Here is a 17020-nt window from a genome sequence, read left to right as displayed (position 1 = left end):
TTGACAGCTGACTCACATTTATGACGGTTGCAGCATCCCAGGGTCACGGGATCCCCCTTTGCAACCTCAAAGTCAATGAGGAAGCCAGATTCACTTAACAGCGGTGTTACTAACTTAACAACCGCAGCGATTCACTTAACAAATGTGGCAGGAAAAGCCGTCAAATGGGCCAAAACTCATTTAACAAACTTTTCACCCAGCAACGTAAATTTTGGGCTCAATTGTGGTCGTAAGTTGAAGACTAGCTGTGTTTTCTGCTTTTATTGGATACTGTCCAGAGTCACATGCATGAGATGGATGGCTATATAAAGGATTAGACAGACAGACAGACAGACAGACAGACAGACAGACAGACAGACAGACATTATAGAATTCTGGGTCAGTACGATTTTCATTCATCTTGATTTGGAAACCTGGTTTTCTTTTGTAAACGACAATAGTATTTTTTTGTTGTTGTTCTGTTTTTCCCAGGTACAACTCATCCAAAATCAGGGGATTTTTAATTTAGCAGAAATCAACAAGAACAGAAAACAGCCCACGATTCCCCCTAAATTTGGTGATCATCCTATGTGGTTGCAAAAACGTTTTCTGCACAAATGCCAAGGCAAAATTTCTACGCACTCTGTGATTCCTCTCCTGTTGGGTATATTTCTCTGTTCTTAAAAGTCATAGCAGTGATGTTTTGATGTTCCTCTTTAATCCTTTAGTCCTTTTAATATATTAAAAATATGTCTCTTTTTTTGAAATTCCTAGCTAAGGGCTTATTATTTCAGAATTCCATGAAGGATGAGGAAGAGATAAGCAAACCAAAAATAGATTTACCTTCAAGATGGGTGCCATGAACACCGAAATGCCTGTCAGAAGGAAGACGATACATCCAGTCACTCTCTGCTCCCTGAAATTAAACCCAGGAATAGCATAACCAATTCTTATTTGAAGGACATTTTATTAAACAAATTGTTGTAAGCCGAGGACTACCTGTATACCTCACACGAGCTTACAATATCACCAAGGTTTCAGGAAGAAAAGAAGGGGTTTTTTGCCACTATCACCTGCTACCAATTTATTTTAAAGAAAGACTTTGTCAAGTACAAGCTGCCAGAACCAATAAAGCAGAAGCTTTATTGCTGGTCAGCTATGTTACAAGAATCTCACCAGATTGACTGCATTGTCTTAGGAATGGTTCGTGGACTTGGGGGAGGTCAGGCCTGTGTCGTTTTCTCCAGTGCAAAGACTCTAAGCTTGGTCCCTTCTTAACGCCTCCCTCCAGACTAGCTGGAGATTCTGCAGTTTATGGCATGCAAAATCAATAATCTACACTATCAAGGAACCACCAAGAACACTCCCACCGATACTGACAGGGCAAGCCGCTAGTATATGAAGATAAAAGCATTCTCTTCTAGCACTGATGATGTTACCTAGTTTGGTAATGGAACGTCTTGCAAGGAAAAAACCCAGCTCAGAGAGCATCAAGGATTCTGTTGTGACTCCGACCCCCGAGCCCGTCTTATCGGAGGGAGAAGACTCCGAAAGTGAAGGAGAGGAGTTGGCAAGGCCTCCCTCTCCAGGACCCTCCTCTCTGGCAATGCCTCAGGTGTCTTCCAAAGGCCAAGAGATAGGCCAGGAGCCAGGCACTTCCGAGCAGCCGCAGTTAGACAGTGACGGAGATAAGTCTTGGCTGGATCCCCGACAGCGTCGGAAAGACAAGCGCGCGCAGCAGAGAAGGAGGTGTGCCAGAGATTAAGCTGAGTCACTGGACCACACCGCACAGGGGATAAAAGGGGGTGTGGTGGCCATTCAGGCTTTGTGACGGACAAAACTGAAAAGCTAGCAAGTCATACTGCGTTTTTGGAACTTCGTTACATGCCTTCCTTGGATTTATTATGGACTGGACTTGACAATTCTTTGGCTTTGTGAACTTATTTTGGTTTATCTGACGGAGGAGGAAAACCTCCCTTTGTTAGTAAAGTTTTTGGCAAGCAGCTAACTGGGTTGCTGCCAATGCTGTTATCTCAAAGAAATTCCTGACTGCTGGTTTTATTAACTCCTGGCTGACTGTTTGTGTGCGTGTGTGAGACGGGGACAGAACAGATTCCATAGTCCTCCTCCTCCTCTTCCTCTCCACAAACACCACTCCCTTCTAACACTGATGATGTTACCTAGTTTGGTAATGAAATGTCTCACAAGAAAAAAAACCCAGCTCAGAGAGCATCAAGGACCCCATAGTCCTCCTCCTCCTTCTCTTCCTCTCAACAAACACCACTATCTTCTAACACTGATGATGTTACCTAGTTTGGTAATGGAACATCTTGCAAGAAAACCGCCCAGTTCAGAGAGCACCAAGGACCCCACAGTCCTTCTCCTCATCCTCCTTCTCCTCTCCACAAACATGACTTCCTTCTAACACTGATGATATAACCTAGTTTGGTAATAAAATGTCTCGCAAGAAAAAATCCCAACTCAGAGAGCACCAAGGACCCCACAGTCCTCCGCCTCATCCTTCTTCTCCTTCTCTCCACAAACATTACTTCCTTCTAACACTGATGATGTTACCTAGTTTGGTAATAAAATGTCTCGCAAGAAAAAATCCCAACTCAGAGAACACCAAAGACACCCCCGCAATGTACTCTATGTTATCTATGTCTAAGACTCATAGCTCTAAGCTATGTTTGATCCCACAGTTCAGAGAAAAATGCAGCTGGTAGTTTCTGGCCTGTGAAGAATGCTATTGTAGGCAGCTTCCTAGCATACTTAGTATTCAATCTCTTTTCCCATCAGATCAGCGTACCTAACTCCCAAAAACTTGGGTTGCTCGCCAGGTGCCGAGGTCTCCGTCTCCATCTTCAAACTGTCAATGTGAGCGATGGAGATCACGGTAGCAGCAACGTACCAGGGCAGACCCATGAAGGAACAGATGATCATCAACACAGCCACCCAGAATAGATCCAGGTGATATCCAGCACCTTTCTGCAAAGGTAAGAAGGGAAAAAGGAAGGAAGAGGAAGGTTAATTTAAAGTGGGAAGTCTTTGCGGCGAGGATGGCAACCCTGGAGCTGAGATGCTGGCTTTGAACAATATTCTAAATTAGGATAAATATGATTAGGTACTTTGAGGTTCAGCATGTCGCAAGATCCCAGATCCTGACTCTAGGGGGCGCTGCTCATCTCCGTTTCAAAGCCGAAGAGCCAGCGCTGTCCAAAGATGTCTCCGTGGTCATGTGGCCGGCATGACTCAACACAAAGGCGCACGGAACGCTGTTACCTTCCCACCAAAGGTGGTCCCTATTTTTCTACTTGCATTTTTTACGTGCTTTCCAACTGCTAGGTTGGCAGAAGCTGGGACAAGGAACGGGAGCTCGCCCCGTTACGCGGCACTAGGGATTCGAACCGCTGAACTGCCGACCTTTTGATCGACAAGCTCAGCGTCTTAGCCACTGAGCCACCGTGTCCCTTGTGTGTCATATAAACCACCACAATATGCTACAGCTTGGTTTTTCTGGGGACACAGTCTGTGATGTGAACACAACAGACAGTGTTAAAAACTGTAGGCTTTAGCTTTTAAAGAAACCTTTCTTTAATTAAGAGTTTTCTTTCTTGGGGAACAAAACCTGTCCTTTTAAGCTTTTCAGAGACTTTGAATTTAAATGGGAAAATATCTGGAGAGACCCTCCACTGGTTAACATCTTCAGGTGGTCCTCGACTCAGGAGCCAATGGGGACCAGCATTTCTGTTGCTAAGCAAAGCAGTTGTTAAGAGAGTCGTGCCAGATTTTGCAACTTTTTGCCACGGTTGCTAAGCGAATCACTTGCAGTTGTTAAATGAACCGCAATGTCGCTTCCCCCGCTGACTTTGCTTCTCAGGAGTTGGCCATGCACCCAAATTTTGATCAAGTGACCATGGGGACGGCGCCATGGTTATAATTAGAAGGATTAATCCACACATCATCTTTTTTTCAGTGCCATTATAATTGTGAACTTTCACTAATCAATTGGTTGCAAGTCAGGACGACACAAAAAAAATCTCTCTCACACACACACACACACACATACACCAAGAACAGTTCTATCTAAATGCCTTTACAGAAGCTTTTTTAAAATTCAGTTAAGAGAAGAACATATTAACAGAGTAACACGACAGAATAACAAGAGTTGAATCCAGCTTGCCCCATTGGACTTTGTTGGAAGCCTACTGGAAGCTCACCAAAGGTAATCACACGGTCCCAAAAGATCTATGGAGTGAGAACATAGAAGAACAGAGTTGAAAGGGGCCTTGGAGGTCTTCTAGTCCAACCCCCTGCTTAGGCAGGAGACCCTACACCACCAGACAAATGGTTATCCAACATCTTCTTAAAAAACTCCAGTGTTGGAGCATTCACAACTTCTGGAGGCAAATCGTTCCATTGTTTAATTGTTCTAACTGTCAGAAAATTTCTCCTTAATTCTAAGTTTGTTCTCTCCTTGACTATGAACATAAACTTAGATACAGAGTGGCTTCTAGCTGTAATGTAAGAAAATGGATAGAAGTCATGGCTTTATTTATTTATTTTATTTAGAGAAGGGCATCAACAGACGTCATGCAAACACTGATAAACACATTTAAATAAAGCGTCAGCAAATCAGCGTTTCTGTTGACTGATGGAGTAGAGTAGAGTAGAGTAGAGTAGAGTAGAGTAGAGTAGAATAGAATAGAATAGAATAGAATAGAATAGAATAGAATAGAATAGAATAGAATAGAAGGAGTGGAGTGGAGTGGAGTGGAGTGGGTGGAGTGGAGTGGAGTGGAGTGGAGTGGAGTGGAATGGAATGGAATGGAATGGAATGGAATGGAATGGAATGGAATGGAATAGAATAGAATAGAATAGAATAGAATAGAATAGAATAGAATAGAATAGAATAGAATAGAATAGAATAGAATAGAACAGAACAGAACAGAACAGAACAGAACAGAATAGAATAGAAAATATGGAATGGAATGGAATGGAATAACAGAGTTGGAAGGAACCTTGGAGGTCTTCTAGTCCAACCCCCTGCCCAGGCAGGAAACCCTACACCACTTCAGACAAATGGTTGTCCAACCTCTTCTTAAAAATTTCCAGTGTTGGAGCATTCACAACTTCTGGAGGCACGTTGTTCCACTGTTTAATGGTTCTGTCAGGAAATTTCTTCTTAGTTCTAGGTTGCTTCTCTCCTTGATTAGTTTCCATCTATTGCTTCTTGTCCATTTACTGCCAGCTTATCAAGTACTTAGGAAGTGAGGGCTTGGCAGCACAAGGAAACAACAGCCAACGACTTAATAGTTGGTCATCAACATCCATAATCAACCACTAGAAAGCCACACACAACCAGGCACCATATAAATACTGTTAGGATATGGTTTGAGCCTAACAGTTGTACAGGCAATATAAGTATACTATAACTTTAATCTGAAACTGTATTATGTGGCTTTAATGCTGAGTCATGCTGTAATCACATAATTACTGGTTGTGAGAATATTTAAGCAAAGCTTCTGTAATGTGTTCAGTTGCTGCTATAGTCTGCTGTTGATGAGGAAGCTGCTATGTTATGCTGCCGTTGTGTATGAAGATAATGAGATGATGAAGCTGTGATGATAAGCTACCATTGAGAGGAGTTGTTATCTGTAATCATTGTTTGATGGATCTGCAACCATCGTGGTTTGTGAACCAGAGTGAGTTTGTTATTCTAACCAACTACTGTTTGTTGGGTAAGAAGATTCTGTAACTACTGGACTGATTCACTGGCAAAGACTTGGAATTTGTTTAAAGACTATGAGACTGTTTTTCTACTATAAAGTAAGCTTTTGATAAACCAGTTTGCTTATCTCTTATTCACTGCTCTCAGCAACGTTTCTCTGTGCAATCCACTCTGCTAGTTGGTAACACAACAACAATAACCTTAACAAATACCCCACACAGAATAGCCCAAAGCACAAACACTGCTAGAGAAAACTTCCCTGAGGATGGGCTCTGGCATGAATCCAAAAACTCGGAAGACTAAACTTCTGGTCCCAATCAGTGGTGGGTTGCCCCTGGTTCAGACCGGTTCGCAAGAACCGGTAGTAAAACCAGTGGGAGGCTCCGCCCACTGACCCAGATGTCATCATAAGTGATCTGCGCATGCGGGCACGATGCAAACTGGTAGTAAAGGTATGTAGAGGATCCTGTAGTATAAAGAGAGTTACACAGATGGTTCTAATCTCAACTTTGCTCCCACAGCAAATATGCTGAGAGATACTAAGGGAGAAAACTTTACGACAAGAACAACCAAATAAACAACTTTTTTAAAAAAAAAAAAATCCAAAGTGCCCTTCTGCATTTGAAGTGTGAAAATAAGATACTGTGAGTCAGGACATTTAAAGTGTTAAGTTTCTCTTCAGCCTATCAGGATGTCGAGGCAAATTAAATGAAATTCAGAATTCACCTGCAAATGACAGGAGTTATCCTCCGAGATAAATATAGCTTTTGGAAGTAACGTGGCCCAGAGCAGACACTCTGCAAACCTTGAAAAGAAGTTAATTAGCACCAAGATTTGCATCCTGTCTTTGTCCCCCTTTTTTCCCCCCCACCTTGTAAGTAAATTAAATGTCATCTTGTTCTCACATTCTGTGCGGTATCTCTGCCTTGCATGCAGCTTAAAAGAAAAATAACACCTTTCTTGCCAGGATTTCAAGTAAGGGACGAAGAATAAAAATTCAGCCTAGTGAAGATCACAGTACAAAAAAGAATGGATCGAAGAACTTTGGAAACACGCAGAACTTGGAGAAGTACAAAAAAGAAAGAAATAGATTGTTAGGGGAAATGCTATTGAACCTCATGCATTTTGTATTTTGAGTGTATTAACAGCTGCGCGAAGACCATTAAGATGATTGAAAGCAGATTCAAGGGAGAACATTGCTTTCCACTGAAAATATATACTTATTTTACCCATCTGTCGTCTTTATACAAAAATCTTAAAACATAATATAATTATTTTTAAAATTAGCGCAACTTTTCTGAGTCCTGGTCTGATTTCGGGTTGTGTGATTGGCTGGCTGTAGTTGCTCAGTCATTAACAGATTATGAGAGTTGGAAGGGACCTTGTAGGTCATCTAGTCCAACCCCCTGCCCAAGCAGGAGATCCTACACCATTTCTGACAAATGGCAGTCCAATCTTTTCTTGAAAGCTTCCAGTGATGAAGCTCCCACCACTTCTGTTCCATCGGCTGATTGTTCTCACTGTCAGAAAATTTCTCCTTATTTCTAGGTTGAATCCCTCCTTGATCCGTTTCCATCTATTGTTCCTTGTCTGGTTTATGGGGTGCTATCTTCTCTTCAACTTCAGATGGGTAAACCAGCTGGGTAAAAATGGAAGGTAAACTTAACTATCCTGAACCTGTGCTGCAGTAATTCAGATCCAGCATGATCTTTGGTGCTTCTGAATGTGCCTTCTGCCATCTGACCTTCTCTGTTTTATTTTTCCCCGTGGGGATTCTGATCACACCTCCAGCCACCTGCAAAGATTCTGAATTCCCGGCCTACAAAAACCGATCTGATTTATCCAAGCACTGTGGTTGGTAGAGTTCCAAATTTGGAGAAAAAAATACTAAATCAGACACCGAGGTGAAGTAAACGAGGGATCAATTGATAAATGTTGATTTCGCAATGATAAAACAGCTGGTGGAATTCAAAGATATTTCCCTCTAGGGTGAACAGTTGGTCCATCTGTGTTTCCTGATTCAAAGCCAAGACAAAGCCCATTAATATTTATCTTCAGAAAGCATTTCTCACTCTTTTACTTAGGGGCAAATGCTTAGGTGACTGTGGAGGAGCTATGTTGATATAATCCCATGTCTGTTCCAGCCACACAAAACGCAAGGAAGGAGGAGGCGGGTGTCGGGCCTTGAAATGAAGATCAAAAAAGATGCCTCTGGAGAAGGGGAGATGCCTTCTCCAAATTATTTGGGAGAATTATATTCTCCAAAGCACCCGAAGGCAGGATAGGAAGTAAGGGATGGAAACTAATTTCCATCTAGATGTCTTGAAGTCTTCTAGAATTGGGGATTAAAACCTCATCATCTTAATCTTTCATAATTGTTAAGGTCTTCTGGGAATCGTTTTCTAAAACGGGGGTCTCCAACCTTGGCAACTTAAAGACTTGTGGACTTCAACTTCCAGAGTTCCTCAGCCAGCTTTGCTTCGCTATACCACTTCAGACAAATGGTTGTCCAGTTTCTGTCCTGTGATGAAGCCCCTACAACTTCTAGAGGCAAGTTATTCCACTGGCTAATTGTCCTCCCTGTTAGGAAGTTTCTCCTTAATTCCAGGTTGCTTCCCTCCTTGATTAGTTTCCATCCATTGTTTCTTGTCCTGCCTTCTGGTGTTTTGGAAAATAAATTGACCCCCCTCCTCTTTGTGGCATCCCCTCAAATATTGCAATACTGCTATCATGTCACCCCTAGTCCTTTTTTTTCCCTCTAGACTGGCCATACCCAATTTCTGCAACCGTTCTTCATATGTCTGTCAGTCTGCCAGGCCCTTAATCATCTTAGTTTTTTTTATTTTTTTTTATTTTAATTTGATTTATATGCCGCCCTTCTCCGGAGACTCAGGGCGGCTTACAGTGCGTTAAGCAATAGCCTTCATACTTTTGTATATTTATACAAAGTCAGCTTATTGCCCCCACAAACTGGGTCCTCATTTAACCTACCTTAGAAAGGATGGAAGGCTGAGTCAACCTTGAGCCTTGGAGAGATTCGAACCAGCAGTAAATTGCAGGCAGCTGTGTTAATAACAGGGTGCTTTAAACCACTGTAGTACCAAGGCTCTTGTTGCTCTTCTTTGCACTTTTTCCAAAGTCTCAACATCTTTTCTGTAACGTGGTGACCAAAACTGGATGCAGTATTCTAGGTGTGGCCTTACGAAGGCTTTATAAAGCGGGTACCAGTACTTCATGTGAGTTTGATTCTATGCCTCTATTTATACAACCAAGAATTGTATCAGCTTTTTTGGCTGCCGCCGCACACGGCTGGCTCCTGTTTAATAATGCATCCCTCAATGCATTATTTTAAGCAATAAACTTCTTCCAAGGAGACCTCATTAGGTCTCAGAACAGTTATTCTGCACCAATCTCCTGCAGAGATCTACCACAATGTGCTCTTAAAACAATTTGGCCCATCCCTGTTCCAGTCTTGCATAACAAGGCACCAACCTTCAGCTTGTGTTCTTTACGGTTGACAATAACCGCTGTGATTTGCTGGTCCATGAAGAGGAGGATGGTGACCAGGAGAGCAGGAATAGCTGCGGCCAAGTATACCCACCACGGGTTTCCTCCGAATGGTGTGATAAACCAGCTTCTATTTGGATTTGTTGGCTTCACAGGGAAAAAGACAGAAAAGGGCAATCAAAAAGACATTTAAAAACATTTCAAGTCAAAGGAAGAGTTTCTGAAGTAAACCCAAGTTCACACACACACACACACACACACACACACTGCAAACATTGCAAGGATGGGTCAAAGAACACTTCCTTTGCATTTTCAGATTCTCATATCTGCTACATTATATTATTATTATTATTATTATTATTATTATTATTATTATTATTATCTTTATTCAGTAAATATGAAACTCAGTCAACTGAACATTCAAAAATGCATCACAAATACCATTGACTGGTGCTAATGGTTGATACGGGTTGCTGCCAGCATCCTAGGTATCAACCAAGTACCTTCTTAAGATGTATGATGTTCCAAGTAGTTATTATATATCATTCCAAGTTGTTGTTGTTATTATTATTATTATTTGCATTTGCATTTCCCATTATTCATAGGCATTGTCAGAGATAAAAGCAGAGAAAAAAGCATGCACAAACTACTCAGCAATCCACAATGAAAACAGTGTCTATGGAGATTCTCAGTCATCCAGGTTATGATTGTCCCAAAGATGCTTTTTTCAAGAGGCAACTGGACTTTCTGGATTTTCTTTGAAGACATTTCGCTTCTCATTCAAGAAACGTCTTCCGCTCTGGCTGGAATTCCACACCATCCAGTCAGGGCTGAAGAAGCTCCTGGGATGAGAAGCAAAATGTCTTCAAAGAAAAAGAAAGTCCAGTTGCCTCTTGAAAAAAGTACTTTGGGAACACAATGAAAACAACATGGCTAGTTTTGCAAGAACTGGATCTGGGATGGAAATGTCTAACTGTCCACCAGATGGTAGCAAAGAGATGGTGATTTATGGGTCTTTTGGCTGCCCTCTAGTGGTCACAATGTTTATTTTTTCAGGCCTGAGATGGTTGCCTTATGTTTGAACAAGATTCCCAAGATCTACTGGCAAGTAATTATTGCTGCAAGATGCAAAATCAAGGCATCATGTAAGAGGTAGCTGGATTGCACAGATGATTGCACAAGGTGCCTTGATAGTACAGTGGTCTACGCACCCTGTTATTAACACAGCTGCCTGCAATTTACTGCTGGTTCGAATCTTGCCAGGCTCAAGGTTGACTCAGCCTTCCATCCTTTCTAAGGTAGGTAAAATGAGGACCCAGTTTGTGGGGGAAATAAGCTGACTTTGTATAAATATACAAAAGTATGAAGGCTATTGCTTAGTGCATTGTAAGCCGCCCTGAGTCTCCGGAGAAGGGCGGCATATAAATCAAATTTATAAAAAAAAAAAAAAGGTGAAGTTATTAGTTATATGTGCTTTTAACCTAAAACTTAAATCTGCCCCTTAAAGATCTGCAAAAGTGACTGCTTAAATTTACAGAAAGGAAAAGTTACCAAATATATAGAAGCTATCATATTAACCAAATTTTATTTCTTAAAAAAAACTTTAAAAAAACTTAAAAATTAAAGTTGTCTTGCTCTGGGTCTTTATTCTGGCCTCACACATTTGTTGATGCTTATCCCATCACCTCTGCTTAAAAGTACTGGTAGTCCTCGACTTACGACCAAAATTCAGTCTAACGTTTCTGTTGTTAAGTGAATCACTTGTTAAGTGAGTTTTGCTCCCTTTTACGACTGCTCTTGCCACAGTTGTTAAGTGAATCACTGAAATTGTTAAGTTAGTAACATGGTTGTTAAGCGAGTCTGGCTTCCCTATCAACTTTGCTTGACAGAAGTTCACAAAAGGGGATCACGTGATCCCAGGACACTGCAACTGTCATAAATACGAGTCAGTTGCCAAGTGTCTGAATTTTGATCACACGACCATGGGGATGCTGCAACAGTTGTAAGTGTGAAAAGGTCATATATCACTTTTTTCATTTCCTTTGTAACTTCAAATGGTCACTAAATGAACGGTTGTAAGTCAAGGACCACCTGTACTGAAAAACTTGCTCTGATGGGTCAATGGGTCACTAAGCACCCCATTGGTGCTTTGCATAGTGTAGTTGTCTCAGTGGTCTCTAGCAGTAAATAATAGACACACGAATCATGATCCAGATGTACAATGAAGTCATACTTTGATATGATTATGCAATTGATTATAGGCTGCAAACATCCCAGAAACCACAGTGTGGTAGCAAAGAACTGGTTTTATTGTGTATATCTTTGCTGCCATCTACTGGTCACCTTGATTTTGCAGCCTAGCTTTGATCCTCCTCCTCCATGTATTGTAATTCTTTGCCTTCTTAAAAGGATGGAGGAGAGACGGCTTAACATACCTTGAATTCACTTGGCACGAGAAGTTTTGGTGTATCGACACCGACCACAGCATCGATTCCACAGAAAATCAGAATAGAAATGATGATGGCAAAATCACTGATCAATTTCCTTGCCTGAAACAAAAAGAGAACAACATCAATGGTGGTTTAAACTTGCCTGTTTTAAGGACCTGACAAATATGCACAAAAAGGAAAAACCCAACATTGAAAATAACAAGTAGAGAATCAGCAACTAGAAACCCCCAGGAGCTTCGTCCGTCCAGCTGAAGAACATTCCAGAAGATGCTGGCATCCGTATGGGCAGACAAGAGAGACCAGGCTACAACATTCCCACCTCAAAGTGCCCTTCCCATCAAACTTAATTCATAATCCTGGTTTTCAGGATCTCTTCAGTTGACTGCATCCAACTTGTCAAAAGCTGTGCAAAGGTGAATGAGAATTTGGAAGAAGGCAGCATATGCACAAGAAAACATGCACAGCGAATGGAACAATAGCCCTTGCTTTTTAAAAAAAACTAATATTACTGAGTGCAATTCAGGGCACAAACAAACATTAGAATAGAATAACAGAGTTGGAAGGGACCTTGGAGGTCTTCTAGTCCAACCCCCTGCTTTGACAGGAAACCCTATACCATTTCAGGCAAATGGTTATCCAATATCTTCTTAAAAACTTCCAGTGTTGGAGCATTTACAACTTCTGGAGGCAAGTAGTTCCACTGATTAATTGCTCTAACTGTCAGGAAATTTCTCCTTAGTTCTAAGTTGCTTCTCTCCTTGATTAGTTTCCATCCATTGCTTCTTATCTTCAGATGCTTTGGAGAATAGCTTGACTCCCTCTTCTTTGTGGCAGCCCCTGAGATATTGGAAGACTGCTATCATGTCTCCCCGAGTCCTTCTCTCCATTAAACTAGACATACCCAGTTCCTGCAACCGTTCTTCATACGTTTTAGCCTCCAGTCCCCTAATCGTCTTTGTTGCTCTTCTCTGCACTCTTTCTAGAGTCTCAACATCTTTTTTACATCGTGGCGACCAAAAATGGATGCAGTATTCCAAGTGTGGCCTTACCAAGGCCTTATAAAATGGTATTAACACTTCACATGATCTTGATTCTGTTTATGCAGCCTAGGACTATGTTGGCTTTTTTGGCAGCTGCAACACACTGCTGGCTCATATTTAAATGCTTGTCTACTAGGACTCCAAGATCCCATTAATGTTACCATGCAAAAAAAAAAAAAAGGCATTTTATTAAGAGAGTAGCTCAGTTTTTACAAAATCTTATTATTCCTCCCAAGAAAGGATAATAATAATTTTTAAAGATACTCTTTCCGTACCTTTCTATCCATCAGATATCACTCTAAACATGGCAAGCTGTTGCCAAAATTCTAATCATTCCTTGTTGGTTAATTTGGCTCTGGTCCCAGAAATTTTATCTCAGTGCTTAGGACTCAAATGTGTTCCATACTTCATAAATAAAAAGGAGGAAGTAATAAAACATTTTTCTGCAACATACTATCTTTTATCTAAGCCCAGTCTTAAGGCTTACAACAGTATGCAGTGAACCACGCTGAGTTAAAATAAACTTAAAATACTCAGGTAGTAACATTGCTATTTGAGCAAACTTCATATCAGGGGTGAAATGCTCCCGGTTTGGACCAGATCGCCCGATCTGGTAGCGAAGGAGGCGGGTGTTTTGCAGAACTGGTAGCAAAAATCCCTGCCCCCCCCCCCCCCGATTGCCCAGCTGAGCCGTGCAATCATCAGAGGCTTTTTTTTTATTTTTAAAAGCATTTTTTCTAAAACCTCTTTGGCCAAAAAAAATGCTTTTAAAAGTAAAAAAAAAGCCTCTGATGATCGCGGGCTCAGCTGGGATCATCAGAGGCTTGTTTTAAAAAAAAAGAAAGCCTCTGCCAATCAGGCAAGTCAGCTGGGATTGTCAGAGGCTTTTAAAAAAAAAAGCCTCTGCCGATCAGGCAGGTCAGCTGGGATCGTCAGAGGCTTTAAAAGCATTTTTTTTACAACCTCTTCAGCCGAAGAGGTTGTAGAAAAAATGGTTTTAAAAGTTAAAAAAAAAAAAAAGTTGGCCATGCCCACTCAGTCATATTACCCACCACCACCAAGCCACGCCCACAGAACCGGTAGTAACAAATTTTACATTTCACTACTGGTTCATATATAAACTTAGTGGTTTATATATAAGGCACAAGGAAGGCTGGAATTAACAGGAATAAGTGTACCAATAGAAAATAATATTTGTAGTTTAGTGTTGAACTGTGAGGTTTTTGGCGCTCTCTTGCAGATGTTTCATTACCCAACTAGATAATATCAGTAACACTGATGATGTTAATATCAATGATATTAAACATCTGCAATAACCAGGGTGGATAAAAATCAATGATTTTTTAAAAAAAAAAATCAAAAAAATCAGATTATTTTTATTTAAATCGGATTTTTTTTATTTAAATCGGATATTTTTGATTATCAAATTTAAATTTTAATAAAATGCTTTTGAAGCAAAAATCTATCTAAAGATACTCTTCTATTTAAGATACATTAATAATTTAGTTTATTCAGCATGAAATGGAGCTTAGTTATGTAGCATGAGGCTGTATATTCTGTAATATTGGGACTGTCGGCAAATCAGCAGGTCAGAGGAGGAGCTGCTGCGGGACAGAGATGACAGTTGTTCTTTAAAAATTATGATTTAAATCGACTTGATTTAAATCAAATCCACCCTGGCAATAACTGATATTGTAGACTGGTAATGTTTGCAAGGAAACAACCAAGCTCAGAGACCACCCAGGGACCTACAGGACTGAGAACCTTCTCCAAATCCTCCCGTAACTAAATACTCATGCTGTGTCATTCACAACAGAGAGATGTGCTGCCACGTTGCAAGTGGACAGACTACCACACTGGCACTCTTGCCTGTAGGTGCACCAGCCATCCTCCCACTTACTGGCTACAATGAGGAATAGCTGAAATGAGGACAGTCACTTGTCAGAGCAGGGGGCTGGACTAGAAGACCTCCAAGGTCCCTTCCAGCTCTATTCTAGTCTACTCCAGATGTTGTGGGCGCTCCATCACTGGAGGCGTTTGAGAAGAGTTTGGACTTGTCTGGAATGGTATAGGATCTCCTGCTTGGGGGGGGGTGGACTGGAGGACCTCCGAGGTCCCTTCCAGCTATTTCTATTTCTATTTCTATTTCTATTTCTATTTCTATTTCTATTTCTATTTATTTCTATTCCTATTCCTATTCCTATTCCTATTCCTATTCCTATTCCTATTCCTATTCCTATTCCTATTCTATCCATGGAGTACCTGTATACTGCACGAGTCAAAAAGAGGGCTGTGAAAATATCTACAGACCCCTCGCATCCTGGACATCAATTGTTTCAACTCCTACCCTCAAAACGACGCTATAGAGCACTGCACACCAGAACAACTAGACACAAGAACAGTTTTTCCCCGAACGCCATCACTCTGCTAAACAAATAATTCCCTCAACACTGTCATATAATTTACTAAGACTGTATTACTATTCTTCTTCTCTTCCTTACTAGTATCTATCTCTTCCCACTTATGACTATAACCATGTCGCTTGTATCTTTCAATTATATTGTTTTTATTTGTTTCCTAGTATGACTTGATAGCTTATTAGTAACCTTTACTATCGTTAAGTGATGTATCTTTTTATTCTTGATGAATGTATTTTATTCTCCTTATGTACACTTAAGAGCTTATGCACCAAAGACAAATTCCTTGTGTGTTCAATCAAGAATTCTATTCTATTCTATTCTATTCTATTCTATTCTATTCCATTCCATTCCATTCCATTCCATTCCATTCCATTCCATTCCATTCCATTCCATATTTTCTCTTCTCTTCTCTTCTCTTCTCTTCTCTTCTCTTCTCTTCTCTTCTCTTCTCTTCTCTTCTCTTCTCTTCTCTTCTCTTCTCTTCTCTTCTCTTCTCTTCTCTAAGTTAAATTCTTGACCTTGATCAAATGGTGCTGGATGTACTGGAGAAATAACTGGGAAAACTATTATAAAATCATAGGACTTACAGTGGTTGGGAAATAACGACTGGTCTTGAATTTCTTCAAAGCCATGGAGCATGTGTAGGTTCCCAAAAAGAGAATGCAAGACATGAGTGTGATGTCAGGGACATATTTGCAATTATTCCCCAGGAGCTGTCCTCCAAAGTGCAAGCATTTCTTCTTGGTCAGGGATGACCATTCAATTGTATCGTTGTGCTGTAAACACAAAAGAGAGAGGGGGGAAAATTGGCATCTTTAAAGAAACATTCTCGTTTTCTCCCTCAATGCTAATTTCTGTGCACTTTGGATGACATGACCTTGGGACACTGCACCCGTCATAAATATGAATCAGCTGCCAAGCGTCTGAATTTTGGGGGACTTCTGGTGGCACCGCGGGCACCGAGGACGCTCTTTTCTTGAGCGCCAGCCCCGCGATCTCGTAAAGCCGCTAGAACAGCGCAAATCAGCTATATAACTTGGAACGGTCATTAAGTGAATGGTTGAGTGAATGGTTGTAAGTCGAGGACTTACAATCTTTACTCTTCAGGCGTTATGGAACTGCAGTCCCAACATGCTTGAAAGGTCCCAGGCCTTTGTATAATGCATGTGAATCCCAGCATTTTATGAGTGATTTAATTAATGACCTTGGGACACAGCAACGGTCACAAATAAGAACAGCTGCCAAATATCTGAATTTTGATCACGTGCCTGCTGAGATGCTGCAAAGGTCGTAACTGTGAAACACGGTCATAAGTCACATTTTACAGTGCCGTTGTAACTTTGAACGGTCACTAAGCGAACTGTAAGCGGGGGTGGGCTTCAAAAATTTTAGCAAGGGGTTCTCTGCCCAGTTGCTGGGTGAGCGTGGCCATGGTGGGCGTGGCCTAGTCGGCCTCCTGCACCATTTGCCCTCCCCGGGCTCTACAGGCTTTTCTCGAGCCTCCGGGAGGGCAAAAACGGCCTCCCCAGGCTCCAGAGGCCCTCTGGAGGCCGGAAACGGGCCCATTTCCAGCCTTCCCAAACTTCCAGTAGGCCTGTTTTTTGCCCTTCCCGAGCCTCCAGCGTGCCCTGCACTTACCTGCATCCAAACCAGGCCACATGGGGACTCCTGGGAGGGTGGGGAGGGTGGGGAGGGGTGGGTGGGGCCAGCCAGGAGTGGGATTTGGGGGTTCTCCAAACTGCACAGAATCTTAGCTAGAGGTTCTCTCGAACCCCTGCGAACCCTCAGCAGCCAACCCCTGGTTGTAAGTCGAGGACTAACTACCTGTACATAACTCAACCTTCTGAATGCATAGATATTCCTCCCCTGAGCTCAACTGGGAAGAATTTTTAT

The 17020-nt window shown here is 41.5% G+C and overlaps 1 protein-coding gene across 1 annotated transcript in view; it reads right to left on the bottom strand.

Moving 5' to 3' along the window:
• Positions 1-17020, bottom strand: part of SLC4A4 (solute carrier family 4 member 4) — a 195135-nt gene that overhangs the window by 26422 nt on the left and 151693 nt on the right. Inside the window, exons 16-20 of the mRNA XM_070948389.1 lie at positions 15715-15903; positions 11653-11766; positions 9203-9364; positions 2789-2967; positions 823-895 (exon numbers count right to left, since the gene is read on the bottom strand). Coding sequence (XP_070804490.1) covers positions 823-895; positions 2789-2967; positions 9203-9364; positions 11653-11766; positions 15715-15903 — 717 coding nt within the window. The remainder of the gene's footprint in view (positions 1-822; positions 896-2788; positions 2968-9202; positions 9365-11652; positions 11767-15714; positions 15904-17020) is intronic.

This window comes from Pituophis catenifer, unplaced genomic scaffold, assembly GCF_029215685.1.
Source record: "Pituophis catenifer annectens isolate HBS135680 unplaced genomic scaffold, rPitCat1.0.hap2 SCAF_8, whole genome shotgun sequence".
Lineage (NCBI taxonomy): Eukaryota > Metazoa > Chordata > Lepidosauria > Squamata > Colubridae > Pituophis > Pituophis catenifer.
The sequence above is the reverse complement of the archived record's forward strand: the minus strand, read 5'-3'. Positions and strand labels throughout refer to the sequence as shown.